At 36.4% G+C, this 20,705-nt stretch overlaps 1 protein-coding gene across 2 annotated transcripts; it reads right to left on the bottom strand.

The window, feature by feature from the left end:
* Positions 1 to 171: 171 nt before the first annotated feature.
* Positions 172 to 20,497, bottom strand: LOC138323159 (AP-5 complex subunit zeta-1-like). Of its 2 annotated transcripts, none has more exons than XM_069267566.1 (19): positions 20,444 to 20,497; positions 14,591 to 14,728; positions 14,163 to 14,367; positions 13,104 to 13,150; positions 12,827 to 12,924; positions 12,313 to 12,480; positions 10,962 to 11,177; positions 10,573 to 10,610; positions 10,140 to 10,302; positions 9,670 to 9,848; positions 9,294 to 9,377; positions 8,081 to 8,280; positions 7,638 to 7,724; positions 3,271 to 3,393; positions 2,713 to 2,845; positions 1,584 to 1,772; positions 1,096 to 1,250; positions 714 to 761; positions 172 to 455 (listed from the first exon to the last, which is right to left on the bottom strand). In XM_069267566.1, exons 1-19 carry the CDS (start codon positions 20,491 to 20,493, stop codon positions 383 to 385), a joined length of 2,394 nt encoding a protein of 797 aa, XP_069123667.1. In that variant the 5' UTR covers positions 20,494 to 20,497; the 3' UTR covers positions 172 to 382. The 2 variants fall into 2 exon arrangements, with proteins under 2 accessions (XP_069123667.1, XP_069123668.1); XM_069267567.1 differs by lacking the exon at positions 20,444 to 20,497 and adding an exon at positions 19,861 to 19,985.
* Between the last annotated feature and the right edge of the window lie 208 nt (positions 20,498 to 20,705).

Here is a 20,705-nt window from a genome sequence, read left to right as displayed (position 1 = left end):
TTACTAACAGGAATTTGACCAACTTTACAAATACAGTTTTGTGTGTCAAAATTTAACCAAATGACCTTTAATTGACCTTAACTTTTAACCACTACATGTTACCCAAATGGATGTAAATTGTTTAATTATTACCAAGCCAAATATTATTGAAAGTAAAACACATAAGGAAAATTAAAAATTTCAATTTAATAACAGGAATAAATACATAATAAATAACAATAAATATTGGCACAGTATAAATTTGTGATCCCATGATTAGAGATCCAAGCAATGGTTCCAACGATTCAACAGTCATTCTTTATTCAAATGGTTTGATGGTGAGGCAATTTGAGTATTAGTCAGCCATTTGATGAATGTTACTAAGATAAATGTTTATAGGTTGCTATGAGTCTGACACCACAATCCTATGCACTCCTCTAAGCATGGCAGGTAATCCTGTCGTGTCTTGATGCCATCTGAAATGGGATTTTTAAAAAATCAAAGGTATAATAATATATGATATCTACCATTACAATGTCAACCTGCTACTCATTTAAATTATTTTGCTGAAATTTTGTCAGTTAAGTGAAATAACTAGAGACCCAGGGGATCTAATGTTCACTGAAGTTCTGATACAGAATATAAAAAAAAATGATCCTATCATATCTGTTAGTTGAAAAGAATATTTTTGAAATTATCTTTCTATCTCAAAACTATGAACTTTGGTCACCTACCTTCCAGTGTGTATTTCTGGACTAGGATTCAAAACAACAGCAGCGAAACTGAAAATCCAAAATGATAATGAAAACTAAGAACCCATATTTAAGTCATGTTGATTTTTATATTGATGAATTTTCTATAACCAGTCACCTGTCCATTTTACAACTAAGTTTGTTTGAGATTGAGCAATGATTTCAATCAAATAGATAAAATGCTGATGAAATGGATAAGTCTTCAAGACAAATTAATGTTTTACAACTTTATAGAGTTTGGAACTATTGTCAAAAGAGCTGTTGAAAAATACAGGTAAGTATACATGTAGTTACAGAGTGTCTTGGGATTCTTATAATAACCTATCACTTCTCGGTCAAGTGTTACATGTAGATGTATACTTACTTAGGAACTTGTAGAAGATTGACTAGATGTTGTGAGCGACTGACCAAGGCGTCCTGTATTTCTGGATCCTGGGCCCCACACTGTTGCTGTTGTTGGCTGACTTTACTCAGACATAAAACGGCTCTGGGTATAAGGTCTTGGCATCGGGACGACAACTACAATACACAATTATATGAATAATCAGAAAATGAGGTTGGTAAATATTGGAATCAAATAAGACCAAATGATAGTCAGGAAATTGATAGAACTTTTAAAATTATGATCTACAATTTGTTCGTACAGTAAGAACAATTATATGCTGATAAACTGATTGTTATGTTATCTGTTTTGAAAGCGACTTACATTATTTTGTAAAAAGACAGTGAAATCACCTTTCAGACACAAATGACATAAATTCAGTCATACTATGACGTGACAAGTTTGTGAAGGAAGAGACTCATAAGAGACATGGATACATATAGGGTCCGGTCTAATACTGATCAAGTTACCTTAGCGATAGACGACAATAGAATTGAAATGATCTTGGCATGACCCTCAGCGCAGGTCACCCTTCCCATGGAAACCATGGCCGACATTTCGTACACCAGGGGCTCCAGAGTGTCGAAGAATCTTTTGATAGTGTCAGTATTACATCTGCTGTCGTGTGTGGATGAACAGTACTCACCTATAGCCCATACCTATAACATAAAGATTATGTTCCAAGTAATGTCATTATCATTTCTTTAACAAGATTGATTATTAACTAAATAACACCACCACAAAACTTCAAATAGATCGATATGGACAAAAATTTGTGAAATTGTATTCAACAAAAGTCAATTATCGATAAGATATATCTTTTTGAACGCTTAATTTCTTCAAATTGACAAAAGATTATTGCCCCTAAACAGATCTGCTGAAATTAAAATGTCAATGGAAAACAAATGCATTGTGGAATTGAAGTAATAAACGTCAAAGTTAAAATTCTCACCAATCTGGAAAATACCATTCTGACCAATCTGAAAACTAACATTCTCACCAATCTGAAAATTACATTCTCACCAACCTGAAATTTAACATTATCGCCAATCTGAAAACTAACATTCTCAACAATCTGAAAATAAACATTCTCACCAATCTGAAAATTAACTTTCTCACCAATCTGAAAACTAACATTCTCAACAATCTGAAAATTAACATTATCACCAATCTGAAAATTGACATTCTCACCAATCTGAAAATTAACATTCTCACCAATCTGAAAATTAACATTGTCACCAATCTGAAAATTGACATTCTCACCAATCTGAAAATTAACATTCTCACCAATCTGAAAATTAACATTGTCACCAATCTAAAAATTAACATTGTCACCAATCTAAAAATTAACATTCTGTCCAATCTGGAAATAAACATTCTCACCAATCTGAAAAATACCATTCTCACCAATCCGAAAATTACCATTCTCACCAATCTGAAAATTAACATTCTCACCAATCTAAAAATTACCATTCTCACCAATCTGAAAATTAACATTCTCACCAATTTGAAAATTAACATTCTCACCTGTCTTAAAATCAACATTCTCACCAATCTGAAAATCAACATTCCGACCAATCTGAAAATTAACATTTTTACCATATTTGCGAAGAATTCCTCTCGGTCTGTGATGTTGGTGACACTCATAACAAAGTCCTGTATCTCCGTCTGCTCGTCAATTAGAATCTGTGGAAATTTCTTGAACAACCGAACAACATTCTCGGACAAAATTCTAGAAAATAAAAGACAAAATATTGATGACATTATGAGCCCTTTTTCAATGTTATTGACTTATTTTTAACCAAAAAGAAACTATAACGTTAAATTTTTATAATAAATATTTCTCTATTTTTGGTACAGAGGTTTTGAAACACATCTCATTTAGTCTATACTATATAAAGCCTGTTTTCAATCTAAGATTCTATATAATTCACTATATATTTTTTTCCATTACTAATTACCTTGTATATCTATCATCTGTTGTAAAATTAGACTGAGTGAAATCTTTTGAAAATGTATTCTGATAGGTAGATGTTTTCAGCAATATGCATGTACAGTTTATTATGTATGGTTTCCTGAATCTTTAAATCAACATTTCAAATGATCCATTTTGAGGTTGTGATGGTTTTACCATTTGTTGTCTATTTGAAGCATTACCTTTTGATATCTGTTTTGAAGTCTGGCATATCATAAAGAAGAGCAGACCGCTCGAGCAGGACAGGAAGTAGTCGAGCTGCTAGGTCTGCTGTGCCCTCCTCTAGTACCACCTCAAACCACACCCTGGTAACACCATCAAAATCACATGTAAGTCTAACATTCAAGGTGGTCAAATTATTAAAGCTAGATAGGACACAAGAACACATATATAGTATCTATAATTATTGTTTGTTACATATTTACTGGTACATTGTGTATCAAAATGTGACAGTGCAATGCCATGGGCATACAATTCACACTCAATATGTTGTGTTTCTGCATCTAAAGTTTGAAAATCAATTTACATGAAAATATATGGCATTCACATTTTATACTATAAACCAAATTCCTTTTGCGACTACATTCGTGGAGATAATATTTTGCGGATTTCAAACTATATTTGAATTGATGGTGCAAACAAGAGGCCCAGAGGGCTTGTATCGCTCACCTGGTTTGTAATTCCAAGTAATGTTCTGAATACAGGTTCATTGTTTCTTTTCTGAAGGAATTTTAATATTAACCTCTAAATCCCCTATTGGGCCCCACCCCTCCTGCCCCCAGGGGGTCAGAGCCAAAATTTATACAAGTTTTGTTCCCCTTCCCCCAAGGATGTTTATGGCCAAATTTGGTCACAATCCAAGCAAAACTCTAGGACAAGTAGCGATTTATAGGATTTACCTCTATTTCCCCTATTGGGCCCCACCCGTTCTGCCCCCGGGGGGCCAAAGCCAAAATTTATACAAGTTCTGTTCTCCTACCCCCAAGGATGTTTGTGGCCAAATTTGGTTACAATCCATGCAGAACTCTAGGACAAGTACCGATTTATAGGATTTACCTATAATTCCCCTATTGGGCCCCGCCCCTTCTGCCCCCTGGGACCAGAGCCAAAATTTATACAAACTCAGTTCTTATTCTCCCAAGGATATTTCTGGCCAAATTTGGTTACATTCCTACAGAACTCTATGACTAGTAGCGATTTAAAAGGATTTACCTCTATTTCCCCTATTGAGCCCCACCCCTCCAGCCCCCGACGGGCCAGAGCCAAAATTTATACAAGTTCTGTTCCCCTTCCCCCAAGGATGTTTGTGGCCAAATTTGGTTACAATCCATGTAGAACTCTATGACTAGTAGCGATTTAAAGGATTTACCTCTATTTCCCCTATTGGGCCCCACCCCTCCTACCCCAAGGGGGTCAGAGCTAAAATTTATACAAGTTCTGTTCCCCTTCCCCCAAGGATGTTTGTAGCCAAATTTGGTTACAATTCATGTAGAACTCTATGACTAGTAGCGATTTAAAGGATTTACCTCTATTTCCCCTATTAGACCCCACCCATTCTGCCCCCGGGGGGCCAGAGCCAAAATTTATATAAGTTCTGTTCTCCTACTCCCAAGGATGTTTATGGCCAAATTTGGTTACATTCCATTCAGAACTCTAGGACAAGTACCGATTTATAGGATTTACCTATAATTCCCCTATTGGGCCCCGCCCCTTCTGCCCCCCGGGACCAGAGCCAAAATTTATACAAACTCAGTTCTTATTCTCCCAAGGATATTTCTGGCCAAATTTGGTTACATTCCTACAGAACTCTATGACTAGTAGCGATTTAAAGGATTTACCTCTATTTCCCCTATTGGGCCCCACCCCTCCAGCCCCCGAGGGGCCAGAGCCAAAATTTATACAAGTTCTGATCCCTTCCCCAAGGATGTTTGTGGCCAAATTTAGTTACATTCCATTCAGAACTCTATGACTAGTAGCGATTTAAAGGATTTACCTCTATTTCCCCTATTGGGCCCCGCCCCTCCTGCCCCCCGGGGACCAGAGCCAAAATTTATACAATTTCTGTTCCCCTTCCCCCAAGGATGTTTGTGGCCAAATTTGGTTACAATCCATGTAGAACTCTATGACAAGTAGCGATTTAAAGGATTTACCTCTATTTCCCCTATTGGGCCCCACCCCTCCTGCCCCCAGGGGATCAGAGCCAAAATTTATACAAGTTCTGTTCCCCTTCTCCCAAGGATGTTTGTGGCCAAATTTGGTTACAATTCATGTAGAACTCTATGACAAGTAACGATTTAAAGGATTTACCTCTATTTCCCCTATTAGACCCCATCTGTTTCTGCCCCCGGGGGGCCAGAGCCAAAATTTATTTAAGTTCTGTTCTCCTACCCCCAAGGATGTTTATGGCCAAATTTGGTTACAATCCATGTAGAACTCTATGACTAGTAGCGATTTAAAGGATTTACCTCTATTTCCCCTATTGGGCCCCGCTCCTCCTGCCCCCAGGGGGTCAGAGCCAAAATTTATACAAGTTCTGTTCCCCTTCCCCCAAGGATGTTTGTGGCCAAATTTAGTTACATTCCATTCAGAACTCTATGACTAGTAGCGATTTAAAGGATTTACCTATAATTCCCCTATTGGGCCCGCCCCTTCTGCCCCCTGGACCAGAGCCAAAATTTATACAAACTCAGTTCTTATTCTCCCAAGGATATTTCTGGCCAAATTTGGTTACATTCCTACAGAACTCTATGACTAGTAGCGATTTAAAGGATTTACCTCTATTTCCCCTATTGGGCCCCACCCCTCCAGCCCCCGAGGGGCCAGAGCCAAAATTTATACAAGTTCTGTTCCCCTTCCACCAAGGATGTTTGTGGCCAAATTTGGTTACAATCCATGTAGAAGTCTATGACTAGTAGCGATTTAAAGGATTTACCTCTATTTCCCCTATTGTGCCCCACCCATCCTGCCCCCTGGGGGTCAGAGCCAAAATTTATACAAGTTCTGTTCCCCTTCCCCCAAGGATGTTTGTAGCCAAATTTGGTTGCAATTCATGTAGAACTCTATGACTAGTAGCGATTTAAAGGATTTACCTCTATTTCCCCTATTGGGCCCCGCCCCTCCTGCCCCCGGGGGGTCAGAGCCAAAATTTATACAAGTTCTGTTCCCCTTCCCCCAAGGATGTTTGTGGCCAAATTTAGTTACATTCCATTCAGAACTCTATGACTAGTAGCGATTTAAAGGATTTACCTCTATTTCCCCTATTGGGCCCCGCCCCCTCCTGCCCCCGGGGGACCAGAGCCAAAATTTATACAATTTCTGTTCCCCTTCCCCCAAGGATTTTTGTGGCCAAATTTGGTTACATTCCATTCAGAACTCTATGACTAGTTGCGATTTAAAAGATTTATCTCTATTTTCCCTATTGGGCCCCACCCCTCTCGCCCCTGGGGGATCAGAGCCAAAATTTATACAAGTTCTGTTCCCCTTCCCCCCAGGATGTTTGTGGCTAATTTTGGTTATAATCCATGTAGAACTCTAGGACAAGTAGCGTTTTAAAGGATTTACCTCTTTTTCCCCTATTGGGCCCTGCCCCTCCTGCCCCCCGGGGGTAAGAGCCAAAATTTATACAAGTTCTGTTCCCCCTCCCCCAAGGATGCTTGTGGCCAAATTTGGTTACAATCCATGCAGAACTCTATGACTAGTAGCGATTTAAAGGAAATGTTGACGGACAGACGGACGACGGACGGACGGATGGACGGACGACGGACGCCGTGCCATGACATAAGCTCACCGGCCCTTCGGGCCAGGTTAGCTAAAAATTGTGGAAGTTATTAATTTGCAGAGATAAACTTTCAAGAATTTACCTTAATTGCGAAATTCACAAAAATAAATCACATGGGAAAGTTGGGTTACAGTATTGTTGACTGAGAATGAAAATGTACTTGATACCGTAAATTGGGATATTTTGGATGTGGTCATATTTTGGCTTATTTGGCATTTGGCAGCGCCAAAATTTAAAACACCAAAATTTTTCTACATATATTTATTTGTTCATACATACATCTGTGACTGTTGATAGATGTACAGGCCATTTAAAAGATATGTGAACACCTACTCTTGGGTAAATTACTAGATCACGTTACATATCCATACATTTCAGGTATGTGCTTTCAACTGGAAAAACCTTACCTGTGTGAGTCCTTCTTTTGTGCAAACATATATTTAATTAGAAGTGTGACTATAAATCACTTTTATTGAAGACCAATATTGAAGAGGGTTGTCTTAATACCAATATTAAGGCTTCAAAACTAACTCCATCAGTTTTTCATTGCTGCGGGATATGTGTGTATAGACAAAGTAAATCTACATTTTTTTCTATTGATCCAATCAAGTTATGTGCCAAAAAATTACATGGCATAGGGAAACGCCAAATTTAAATGCACCAAAATTTAACCACCCTATTTGATACAAAAACGCATTTTCCCTGACGCCAAAATATCCTAATTTACGGTATACCTGATATGTGATTTCATTTAACAGATGAGTACAATACCTTAGAAGGACAGGCACTGTCTGTGAACACACAATAACACGAGGGTGCTGACTCATGTCCTTCACTGCCTTGTGGAAACTAGAGAGTCTGAAAACATGACAGGCAGCAATAGTATCCAGAAAATCTGACAAACACATCCCTCTCATCAGACTGGAATGGACCAACCGTTGGTGATCAACATAGCTCCATTGGTAGGGCCTCTGTTTACAAAACTGGAGGGTCCAAGTCTAGATGCGACTTTTTCTCCTCCACTCGTAATATCATATTTACTAATGCCAAAATCAGGTCTTTACTAGAGACTACTGTAACCTGTTATGTTTAGAATCATGTACCAGGAATGCTAAAATAAATCAGGCAAAGAAAACTGCCTAATGCAAGAAAATCTGGGTTTATTGAGTATATCAAGTTTTGGGTATGAAATAATTACTGGACATTAGTCTAACCTGTTGATGGTATCTCCATGGCCACCTTCTACTCGTGTGAAGAAGTGAAACATTGGTCGGTAGAATATATGGTTGAAGGCTTCTACAGTTGATGTGGGGTCAGTATCAGACTGGGTCAGGGGGTCACCCTTACTGGCCAAACGATCGGTCACCTCCAAGGCGATGGTCATACACGGTAGGTCCAGCAACACGTGTAAGATCTGTACAAATATAAACATAATATACACATTATAATCATATAAAATTCTTAGTGATATACAGCAAGATTAATTATGTTTTTCACTAATAGTTAGATGATCAGATCATACCCAGTATGTTAAAGGGACATGAACCTTAAATTATTTGTTCTGTATGCTTAGATATGATTTTCAGATGTTTATTGAATATTTTATTACAATGATTGGTTATCTAAAACCACAGGAAAACGTGGGGAATACCTACCTCAAAAATGGTAAAAATAGACCGTCATATACTATTTTTGGAACACAAAACGAAAGCTGGCCGAAAACAAGATTATAATGAACAACAAACTTGCTGACATGACAAGGAATATTAGTTTTCCACATTTTAAGATTATTTTCAAATTTACAATGGTTGACAAATGGAGTTTAAGCTATATTTGTTATAAAACAATTTGTATTTAGCGTAAGAATGATAAGTCAAAAGTCAAACAAAACTTTTCATTCGACAGGGTACCGCGAAGGGAGGTTCCTGACTTATTGCACATATGTACATCACGCAAGTATAAAGTGTGGAGTTGCTCTCGTCTCATGCATTTCAGTGATCTATTTATATTTAACTACTTTCCCAATCGCGCACGTTACTGACTCTTGACGTACACTGTTTTCTATCGGAATTTGTTCAAAATACAGAAAGATGGAATTTCCATCATAATTATTTTATTTGACACATTTGCACAATAGTTGACATATATTACTTAGTAAGGTATCTGACACGTCTTAAATATGTATTTACTCAAATTTACATGGTTTATTTAGGTTCATGTCCCTTTAAGAGAGTATATATGCATGAAAAGAGCATTTTTGAAGAGAACATGTGTTAAAGACAGTATATACATATCAAAAGAGATTATTAATATATATGCCAAAAGACTGAATGAGAAGATGTATGTGAAGAAACTGGATTAAATATTGAAGATGCAGACAGTGTTGTATACCAAACCTTGTCCTACAAGCTCAAACAATGTATTGACCTCTAGTGCAGTAGCTGGCGACATCAGGGCCGGTAATAGGTCTTGAAATTCACTCAAGTATGTCCGAGGGTTCCAGGCTAGAATCTGTCAGAATCAAAAGCAATCATTTTAACATCTATACAATATCTTCAGAATCCTATTCTACTCAATATTATATTCATTCTTTATCAGGTGTCATTTTTCTAAAATATAATAGAATACCTAAAATGCAGCACTTTTTAAATGATATGTAACTGATAATTGTCATTATTATGATATACGTTTACATTAAAAAGAAATAATTTCAAATAATGGTTTTTCCAGAGCCTTACCTGATGTTACACAAATATTATAGAAGAAATGAGGAGAATTTTTGTCCTGAAACCTTCACACAAACCTTGAAGATATTTGGAAAGAAAATTGTAAGAATTTTGGTGTCATGACATAGTGCTTCGAGGTTCTGCTGGAGAAACATGACCAGGTCAAACATCAAAGCATTGTCCATAAAGTTCCTAGCCAGCACCGTGTGGAATACCAGTTTATAGGACTCCTGGGGGTCGTGGAGTACAGCTTTACCTAAATTAATGGTAACATGAACCTTGTAGATGAACTGGGAGATAAAGCATTTTCACATTGAGTATATTTGTAGATTCCTTGAAACTATGAAAATACTTTGTAGCTCTTTACTGCAGCATATCCAGGGCCAATCATCTTGACCTTAGGCCTTACACTTATAAGTTGATTCAATAAAAGATCTATTATCCGTTTGACCTTGACTATTGGTCAAATAATTAGCTATGGAACGATTAAACAAAATAACATTTTTATACACATTGAATTGAAGTTGTTTTCAGCAAACACACTTACTATGATTCATGTAGAATTGCAGAATTGGCAACAGTAGGCGAGACTTGCTAAAGTCCTGAGAAAGTCTGTTGTAGAGTCGTCTAATCTCCTGGAAAACTTTGGATATCTGGCCAGTGTCAATCTTACACACAAGGTCAAGGACATTGACAGTCTCAAGGAGACACTGAAACAAGGTCAAGGACATGTAACTGTCATAAGGAAACATTGATACATGATTAATACCAACGGATTCAGTTTCCATGGAGAAAAATAAAAACAAAGTCAAGGACATTCACAGTCTCAAGGAGACATTGAAACCAGGTCAACGAAATTTAATAGTCATAAGGAGACAATGAAAATTGCCAAGGAGACATTGAAACAAGATCAAGATCATTCTGTTTAAGTCTGTTTACTTAATTTTTAATCCAACAAAGCTATAAAACATCATACTTACAGCATTCTGTAATTCTTGGTCACACTGCATCTTTGGTTCTGTAAGAAAACTCATAATAATGAAAGTATCTCCTGTAAATCCGAGATCAGTAGGAACCAGCCAATAGATCTACAAATGATCCATCAACAGATCAATTATAGATCAATCATCTGTTAATATGGTCTTCTTTACCCAAAAGCATTTACATAATATTATGAAATTAAAAACTTCTATTTTATTATCATGACAATAAAGAGATGTTTAAAATGATACTATTGACTTTGGCATCCCTCAAAAACTTATACACCAATTTTCATGGAAATGAAACAATATATCAGTCATTCACAAGCTTCTTTTTTGTTGCCATGACAACAAATTTCTGTGATTTTGTGTGCTACTGTTTTACCTACTTCTGTCACACTGGTCAAGGATCCTAAAACAGTAGTCTATGGACTTGCTGACCAACACATCAAACACTCTGTGGACGGGTGAGGAGCTGGACTTTGTGTCTGACTGGTCGCTCTCTCTGGTCGTCGAAGCATTCACAGTAAAACAGTGGTGAAGCCATTTATAGAGCATGGAGAAACTGTAAATGTTCAGGAACTGGTCATCTGTGTAGTACTGACCTGTATAGTAAATCAAGCCAAATTATTTATATTTTGCCATGGTAACACTGATAAACAGTTGTCATTGTTACACTGAAAAACAATTGTCATGGTTATATTGATTACAGTTGTCATGGTTACACAGGCAAACAGTTGTCATGGTTACACTGATTAACAGTTGTCATGGTTGCACTGATAAACAGTTGTCATGGTTACACAGGCAAACAGTCGTCATGGTTACACTGATTAACAGTTGTCATGGTTGCACTGATAAACAGTTGTCATGGTTACACAGGCAAACAGTTGTCATGGTTACACAGGCAAACAGTTGTCATGGTTACACTGATTAACAGTTGTCATGGTCACTCTGAGTAACAGTTGTCATGGTTATATTGATAAACAGTTGTACTGGTTACATATAACTTGATAAACAGTTATCATGGTAATATTGATAAATAGTTGTCATGGTTCAATGATAAACAGTTGCCATGGTTATATTGATAAACAGTTGACATGGTTACACTGATAAACAGTTGACATGGTTACACTGGTAAACAGTTGTCATGGTTACACTGATAAAATGTCATCATGGTTACATTGATAACAGTTGTCATGGTTATATTGATACACAGTTGCCATGGTTATATTGATAAACAGTTGCCATGGTTATATTGATAAACAGTTGTCATGGTTATATTGATAAACAGTTGCCATGGTTATATTGATACACAGTTGACATGGTTATATTGATAAACAGCTGTCATGGTTACACTGATTACAGTTTAAATGATTTTATTGACAAACAGTTGCCATGGTTACATTGATAACAGTTGTCATGGTTACACTGATAAACAGTTGCCATGGTTATATTAATAAACAGTTGACACAGTTGCCATGGTTACATTGATAAACAGTTTTCATGGTTACACTGACAAACAGATATCTAATTGAAATTACATCTTCTATGTCACTCACTTTATTCTACGTGGAGTGCAAAGGTTACATTGACAAAATTAATTGCCATGATAACAGTAAATGTGTATAAACAATGTTAAATCTGTGTATTTAATCATTTGATCATTGTCATAATCACCTGTTAATGACTACCAATAATGGTTTCAATAATTAACAGTTGTTACAATGAAAATAACCTTACCGATATTGAGGACTGTAAAGAAGTTCCTACTAGGTGTTCCATCCACCTCTGTTACCACACTGTTCTGCTCCTTCTTGAATATCTTTCTTGAGTATGGATTGGGGGCCTGTTGTAGACTAGCGGACATCATCCAATCGGACACGCTCTTACTGCACTGCTTAATATTGCCTAAATCCAATCAGAAGCACTCTTACTACACTGCTTTATATTGCCAACACCATCCAATCAGAAACACTCTTACTGCACTGCTTTATATTGCCTACATCATCCAATCAGAAACACTACATCATCCAATCAGTAACACTCTTACTACACTGCTTTATATTGTCTACATTATCCAATCAGAAACACTCTTACTGCACTGCTTTATATTTCCTACATACGTAAACATAGATGCGTAAGCTTTAAAATCACTAAGAAGCAGCTTTTAAATAATCTTTAAGAAATTTCATTGCAGAGTTACTTCAGTATTATTCTCTAGTATTTACATCTACATCAGAGAAATATGTTGTACCTTCTGTAAGGAGGAGGCGATGCTGGAGAGAGACTGCCACAAGGAAAGAGAAAGCCTGTCTCTGTACAACAGGGTCCACATTCTCACTGCTCATCCATCTAAAGAGGAGAAACAATATATTAATCCTTAAAGTTTTATATTATTTTATTGAATTATAGTCATTATTTGTAGAAAAACATACCTGGTATTTATATAAAAATCTTACATTTATTGTTTATAGCATATCTAATCTTGATAAATTGTAAATAATGATGAAAAATTATAGAAAGAAACCTACCTCACAGCCTGGGGAATTAATTTTTCAATGCATTTGTTTCTGTTCCCCTGAAATAGAACTCAATTTTCAAGCGAGAATCAAATAGTAAGATCCTAGTTTTAAGTCGTGTTAAGATTATCACAAGACAAATCAATATGGCAGCTGTTTTAAGTAACACTCTACACACTACTTTGAGCACATTTTCCAAGTCAATAAACACTCAAAAGGGGTATATGGTAAGGACACATTCAGGGGCTATTTCAGAGTCAATCATCCATATAAAATGTAATGATCTTGTTGGTATTCTGACCTCTCCATCATCTCCAAGATTTAACAATAAAATCATAAGCACTCAACTGGATTCTGTAACACATACCTCAAAGCTTTAGCAACAAGCTTACAGTAAGTGTTGCAAAGTACACACCTCCCCTGCCGTCAATTACATTTTTCTATTCTATGGCCAGTTATTATTGCTTAGTTATGTTCTCATTGTATGCAGTTTGAACAAATTCTGTCTAAAGTTAATGTCAGGAAGCGAAAATTTGTGACACAAACTATTTTTTGTAACAGTGACCGTTTGACCCCAAATTCGATCCCAAGCTATGTTATCACCCTATGTTACCATTGTTTGAAGTTTGAACAAATTCCATTGATGTGTTCTCAACTTATCATCCGGAAACTAAAATTTGTGAAACAATTTATTTTTAGGAATAGTGATCTTTTTAGTTGACCTTTTGACCCCGAATTCAATCCCAAGCTGTATTTTCTCATATGCTACCATTGTGTGAAGTTTGATGAAAATATGTTGATGTTTTCTCGAGTTATTGTCTGGAAACTAATATTTAGTGAAAAAATCTATTTTTAGTAACAGTGCCTTTGTAGTTGACTTTTTGATCCAAAATTCAATCCCAAGCTGTATTTTCTCATATGCTACTTTTGTGTGAAGTTTGATCAAAATCTGTTTATTTTTTCTCAAGTTATCATCTGGAAACGAAACCTGGACATACAGACAGACGGGAACTAACACTATAGTCTCCTCCTGTTCCACCGTCAGGGGACTAAAAAACCACGAGCACTCACCTGGATTCTGTAAAGTGTGAATGAGTTGGCTACAGATTTTGGATCAACACGTTCGTCCTCCGTGTAGAAATCTGGCCCAAGCTCTTCTCTGTCTCGAGGTAACAACTCTGTCATCATTTGTTCACACAACAAACATTCTTTGGTTTTCTCTTTATCCATTGAACTAACCATGTTTACCATTGTAGCCAAGAACTTCTTGGGTAGGCTAGCAAAAAGAAAACATTGTTCAGATTAATTGCATTAAGTTTTAGCAATTTACATCCAATTTACTAAAAGACAATCTTCAGTATTATGACTTTAATATCAATCTATCAGTAACAATATAAATCAATAACTTTTTTATCCTTCTTGCAATTAAAATATATACTTCATTTAACAAAGAACATTCTCCAAATATGACAATATGAAAATGAATTCTAAATTTTTACCATGGTTCTGTTTGTGATACGTGAAGAATGAGGAAAAGTTGTCTCAGAAGATTCAAACTTTCACCAGACTGTTCTGGCACGTAGAGGCTATCAAGTATTACAGAACAAATACTATCAATTTCTTCTTGAGTTGCATTTCTGAAATGAAATATCAATAATATTAATATGAGTTTGTAAAATTATATACATCCAAAAACTGCAGAAGCAAAACTGATTTAGCCAAAAAAATAATATGTCTGGTTTTTTCCCACTTTTCTACGAAAAAAAAATTAAACCCGGGATTTCGATCTCAGACTCTGGTTCCGGCCATTATTTTAGAGTGAAAGACACTAAAAAAAATCCTCCAGACCTACTGACCCTATTTTTTTGCCAGTGTAACCCTAAACAGACATGTTATTTTTTGGCCTTTCTGTAAAAGCATTACTAACTTCAAGTCTACAAGCATTGATAATATCACAAATTATGAATTCTTGTGTTTAAATAAGAAACTGTATGAATGCATAATACACCAATGGTAACTGAAAACATTCAGTTCATCAGTTCTCTTTCAAACTATTTATCAATTTTTCATAGTGGTATATCTGATACTCCTATAACGTAAGAGTCAATTGATGATTGAGTTATCAGCCTATTTTTTATCGGACATTATTTTGTTAAACACAATGTAATGTTTCAAAAGTGTCTCCTAATGTTATACCTCTAATGTTGATGAAGTTGGGTATCAAACTGCTATCTGGTGACTCATATACCTTTTTTGTTTTGGACCATGTACATTTCTAAATAGTTAATTGTACTTTGTACTTAATCTTGATTTTCTAGGAGTTGGCAGATAACATATGGAATGTCTAGTTGACTAATTCTGCTGCTTTTTTAGGAGACATCAATCTAGTAGAATCATACCAAAACAACTTCATCAAGTACAGAAATAACCATGTGCCAAATCTACTCGGATGGAACTGAAACAACTTGGAATTTCCTTTTAGTGGATAATTTCACTTGGTTTGCATTTGTTACAGGAGAGGAGAAAAAGTAGCGGCCATCTTCAATATACCATCAAGAGACATCATAAGACAGTCGTTACATTCCACATAGTTTGCGGACAGAAAGAAAATTGCATTTTTATAAGAATTTGCACATAGTGATATGGTCGTCTTCTAGCTTCGTGCTAGGGGGAATTTCCCTTTAGCTCAGTCGGTAGACCGGCTCTGGTGTTGCGGGTTCGAGCCCGGCTGGTGGCACACTACTCTCGCCCTGTTACATTTGGTGCCGTAGACCACTCCAAGTGAAAGCTATACAAGATTAAGAGGCTCTGTTGGAGACAGAACCTGGGTTAATGTGTGTTCGGGGCGACCACGTTTGAAAGGTGGGAGTAGTGTAGCAGGTCTTAATTGTACATAGTGCCATAGTGATATGGTCGCCTTCTAGCTTCGCACTCAAGGGGAATTTCCCTTTAGCTCAGTCGGTAGAGTGGCGGACCAGTAAGTCGGGGTCGCAGGTTCGAACCCTGCTGGCGGCACACTATTCTCCCCCTGTTACAAGGGTATAGAGCTTCGTCATTATTTACTATCTTATAAAAGAGGATTAGTCTGCTTTGAAGTCTATAGAGTTGTTGGGTTGGCTAGTTCAGGTCGTCAAGCATGTCTGAAAGACTGAAATGATTTGTGAGATGTGGATTCCAGACTGATGAGCAATATATACTCTAATATTGGACGAACTAGGGATTTGTATGCTTGATCTTTAATTGTTTACTTCATTAAATGCAATTAATCTAAATTGATAAGAGCGAGAAACAAGAGATCCCAGAGGGATCTTGGCGCCCACCTAAGAATGATCTATGTCTGACAATGGAAAGAGGGATCTTTTCCCTGCTTTTCAAACTTTTTAAAAAATACTACATGAAAAAAAAAAAAACCCACAGATCGCTTGAGTACTTTCTGAGAAATAGCGGTAACAAACTTCAACGATGAAATCCAAGATGGCAGACGGTTGGTCATCTTGTTGACCAATCAGTCCAAAAAGGTACTATGCACAACTGGGGCCCAAGGGGAACCTACATATGAAATTTGAGAATGATCCCTTCAGTACTTTCTGAGAAATAGCGATACCAAACTTCAACGATGAAATCTAAGATGGCTGCCTGGCGGCCATCTTGTTGACTGATCAGTCCCAAAAATGCAATTTGCACAACTAAGGCCCAAAAAAGAACCTACATATGAAATTTGAGAATGATCCCTTCAGTACTTTCTGAGAAATAGCGATAACAAACATTAACTATCAAAATCAGATTGCTGCCTGGCGGCCATCTTGTCGACCGATCAGTCCCAAAATAAAATATGCACAACTAAGGCCCCAGGGGAACCTATGTATGAAATTTGAGAATGATTCCTTCGGTACTTTCTGAGAAATAGCGATAACAAACTTTAACTATCAAAATCCAAGATGGCTGCCTGGCGGCCATCTTGCTGACCGATCAGTCCCAAAACGCAATATGCACAACTAGGGCCCAAGAGGAACCTACATATGAAATTTGAGAATTGTCCATTTGGTACTTTCTGAGAAATAGCGATAACAAACATTAACTATCAAAATCCAAGATGGCTGCCAAACCTTCCAATTTATTCTTACCTGAATCTAACAATTACATTTTGTCCTGAATATTAACTTAAAAGCCGTTTAACGTGAGCAGTACTCCAACAATGTTAGAGGTATAGCACGACGAGACACTTTTGGAACATTACGTCGTGTCTAACCTCTAACTTCCGATAGGCCATTTACTCGATGCTGAGGGTAACATTTTCAAAGTTTGGATTGTGACAATATAAAACGTTTAAATCATATTTAAATCGTCATCAATGTCAAAAACCTACCTCTTTTTCATAAATCAACAATTTTTTTGACAAAATCAGCCGTAAAATCCATTTAAAACAAATATTTACATCTCCTAACGTAAACTTTCATGACCCAGACAAAACTTCATTATGAAAGCGATCCGCCCGGTAAATAGAAAAAACGAATTGCAAAGTCCCCAAAACGCTTGATCTGCCTTAACTTTTACTTGCATTCTGCCCGCTTGAATTCACGTTCCGTTTTTTGTAGTAACCAGCCGCCATATTTGAAACTAGGTCAAAATGTTACAGAAGGGATTCGTCATATCTAATCCGCTAAAATACTATTTTATGAGGCCACAAATTATGGGTTTCCTAGATAAATGGGATAATTAATACCTAAACTTTAAGTACACATCAATGTTATCACTGTTAGAGCAAGAAATATTGATATTATTGCACTTTTCTTTAAGCCTTCTTTAGGCCTTCGGAAATGAGAGTTGACAGTCAGCAAAATAACGTCCGATAAAAAAACGGCTGACCAGTCGACTCTCATGTTATGGGAGTATGTGAGCAGTTGCTTCGGAATTTTCCGTCTGGCAACGGAAGATGACATTGAGATATAATTTGTAGCCACAGTCACAACATTTTTCCAGAAAGTGAAAGTAGAAGTATCCTATGTTCAACATTTTTTTTCTTGTCATAAACTATATGCCAGTAATTCAGCAAAGCTATGATTAATGATTCTATATATGGTTTCTAGCAGTACAGTTAGTCAATGCACACAATAAGCAATAAAAACAAAACACATGTCAATTTCGATAAGACTGGTTTGTCAGGGGAGATTACTCTTTCGCCGTTGGAAATCCTTTATTTAGATCTACCTGGGCCGTTTTCGTTTATTCGGAACAACAGTCGGTTAAAGTAATTATTTCAAGTATAGGAGATTTCAGAAAAGATGGCGATGACGTCACACAAAGGTACATCCGGGCGCTCAAAGGTACAACTCTATATATCTGTACACATTAACATGGTGGGAACACAGCCGCTTCGATTTTTGTTTACATTTTATTGTAATAAATAGTACGACCATCCGAGAATTGTTACTTTATCTTAATTTCAAAAGGTGTAAATAAAAATATGTAACAATAATATACAGATATAAATATATGGTATTCATATATTTTACGATGTTTATACTCCATTTTCGGCCGCCACGAGGAAAAACACGGTCACCATTATGTGTAAACATTGACAGAATATTGCAAATATCAGCTTGAAATTACAAATTAAATTCCAAGTTCCGCACGATCACTGTTTTCTTAGTCTTACTTTGTAAAACACCTTAAGATGTGTGATTGTCACCAAATTAAAGTTTGCTTTCGTAGATCACCCCAAGCGCACGGCAGCCATTACGTACAGTACTGCCGAGATCTCGAATTTCGCCCTTTTTTAGAGTCACAAAATTACGTATTCTAGATAATTTGTTCGTCAGAAATTTTGGATTTTAGCTCATGACATACAAATGAGTCAGTTTATAGTTACTTTTTATCGTATTTTTTAACAAAACTTTTAGTATTTTAGGATTTTCGAAGCCGTGCGCAATGTGTCCTGGTCGGCATTTACAGTATTACGATCTGTATTCATAAATCTAAATGTAGTCTATCTAACATGCATTCAAATTATTTTAAAGTAATATCACTTCAATTTGAGACTTCACTAGCAGTCCATGGAATAAAAGCGACAGACATTAAAAGATTAACTCTACAGCATTAAAACTGAACGATTTCACCATTTTAATTTTCGAGATCTCGGCAGCCATACGTTTACGTAAACATGTACATTGCGTAGATCTGCATATAAGTGTAACACAGTGGTTTATAGCATTCCTTTAAAGCAAGATATACACGGAAAAGAACGAAATATATATCTTTTACAAGTACTTATTGAGATATGTGTTGGTAATTACGTATTTATATTATTAAATTCCCAACTATGGGCTGTGTCCTGAGGTGATCTACCAGCGAAGGCTCCATGCACGAGCGGCCGTGGTCTGGCAATGTGGTTCACATTTCGTTATATTTAATAGTATTGTGAACAAGTTTTTCATGTATAACAGAAACGTTACACAATAAAATCAATGATCTATTCATAACTTTTTCACAACAAGGATTTCTACCTGTGAAGAAAAAACGGGTACTGTGACGGCCCGACACCGCTTGGCAAGCTGGCTTCAACACTCTATCTACACAAATTAATATATTCAGCAATAAACAATTGTAAATACAAAAATATAAATGTCTGTAACCTCTGAAACAATAAGAAACAATTTTAAAATCGGAATTTGCAAGTATGAATGTGTATACTTTTGTCAAAGTATCGATTGTGTAGCAGCGATGTACGTATCTGTTATTGTTTTTATTAGTCGCCATACTGTGTTTGTACCTTTGAGGACCCGGATGTAAACTTTCTGTGACGTCACGCCATCTTTTCTTTTCTGAAATCTCCTATAAGTCCTGACGGACCTGCAGTTTTTGAAACAGGCCTGTGAGGGCTTTGCCAAGGCTCGTCTGAAAACAATGTAAAATCACCAGGTCCATCTTTAATTAATAAACGAACAACTAGGTCCAACCAGCCAAACCGTATAATCGAAAACGGCCCTGGCATATTTCTATTTAGTTACACATTTAAAAAACAACAAACGAAAGAATGGATCAACTGCTGCGCTCTCAGATAGGCTTTGCCTAAAATTATATTATTATGTTTTTCAGCTGTTTTTCCTATTTTATACTGAAAGCTCTGTCGATTGAGTAACCTGATCACCAATGATCGACTCACACATTCAGGTATGCGAGGTTTTGTCAGACAGATCGACACACCCACATTTTTTGAACAGTTTTAACAATTTGTATTTAGCATAGAGTAGTTTAAACACAGTAACCAAACGCACAAAATAACGGGTTGTTTCTAACCAATCAATCTAAACAATTGTCACATAAAAATATTGAGGCAAAAATACTACACTTACTTAGCTTGAAGAAAAATATTGTCAATCATCTGATTCATGGGCGTCGCCATTTTGTTGTGTGCAAATATAAAATTAGCATGCTCTATAACAAAACGAAATGAAGTAAAATATTTTAATTTACTTTCTGCAATTTGTTGACTACTCGTAACGTATTTGAATTTAAAAATGTATCTTGTATATTTGTTTCTCAAGTTAAGTGGTTTACAAAAAAAACAGTCAAATAAAATTTATCTTATTTTCCGTTTTGTTTCAAAACAGCAAA

The sequence above is a fragment of the Argopecten irradians genome, chromosome 5 (genome assembly GCF_041381155.1).
Source record: "Argopecten irradians isolate NY chromosome 5, Ai_NY, whole genome shotgun sequence".
Classification (NCBI taxonomy): Eukaryota; Metazoa; Mollusca; class Bivalvia; order Pectinida; family Pectinidae; genus Argopecten; species Argopecten irradians.
The sequence above is the reverse complement of the archived record's forward strand: the minus strand, read 5'-3'. Positions and strand labels throughout refer to the sequence as shown.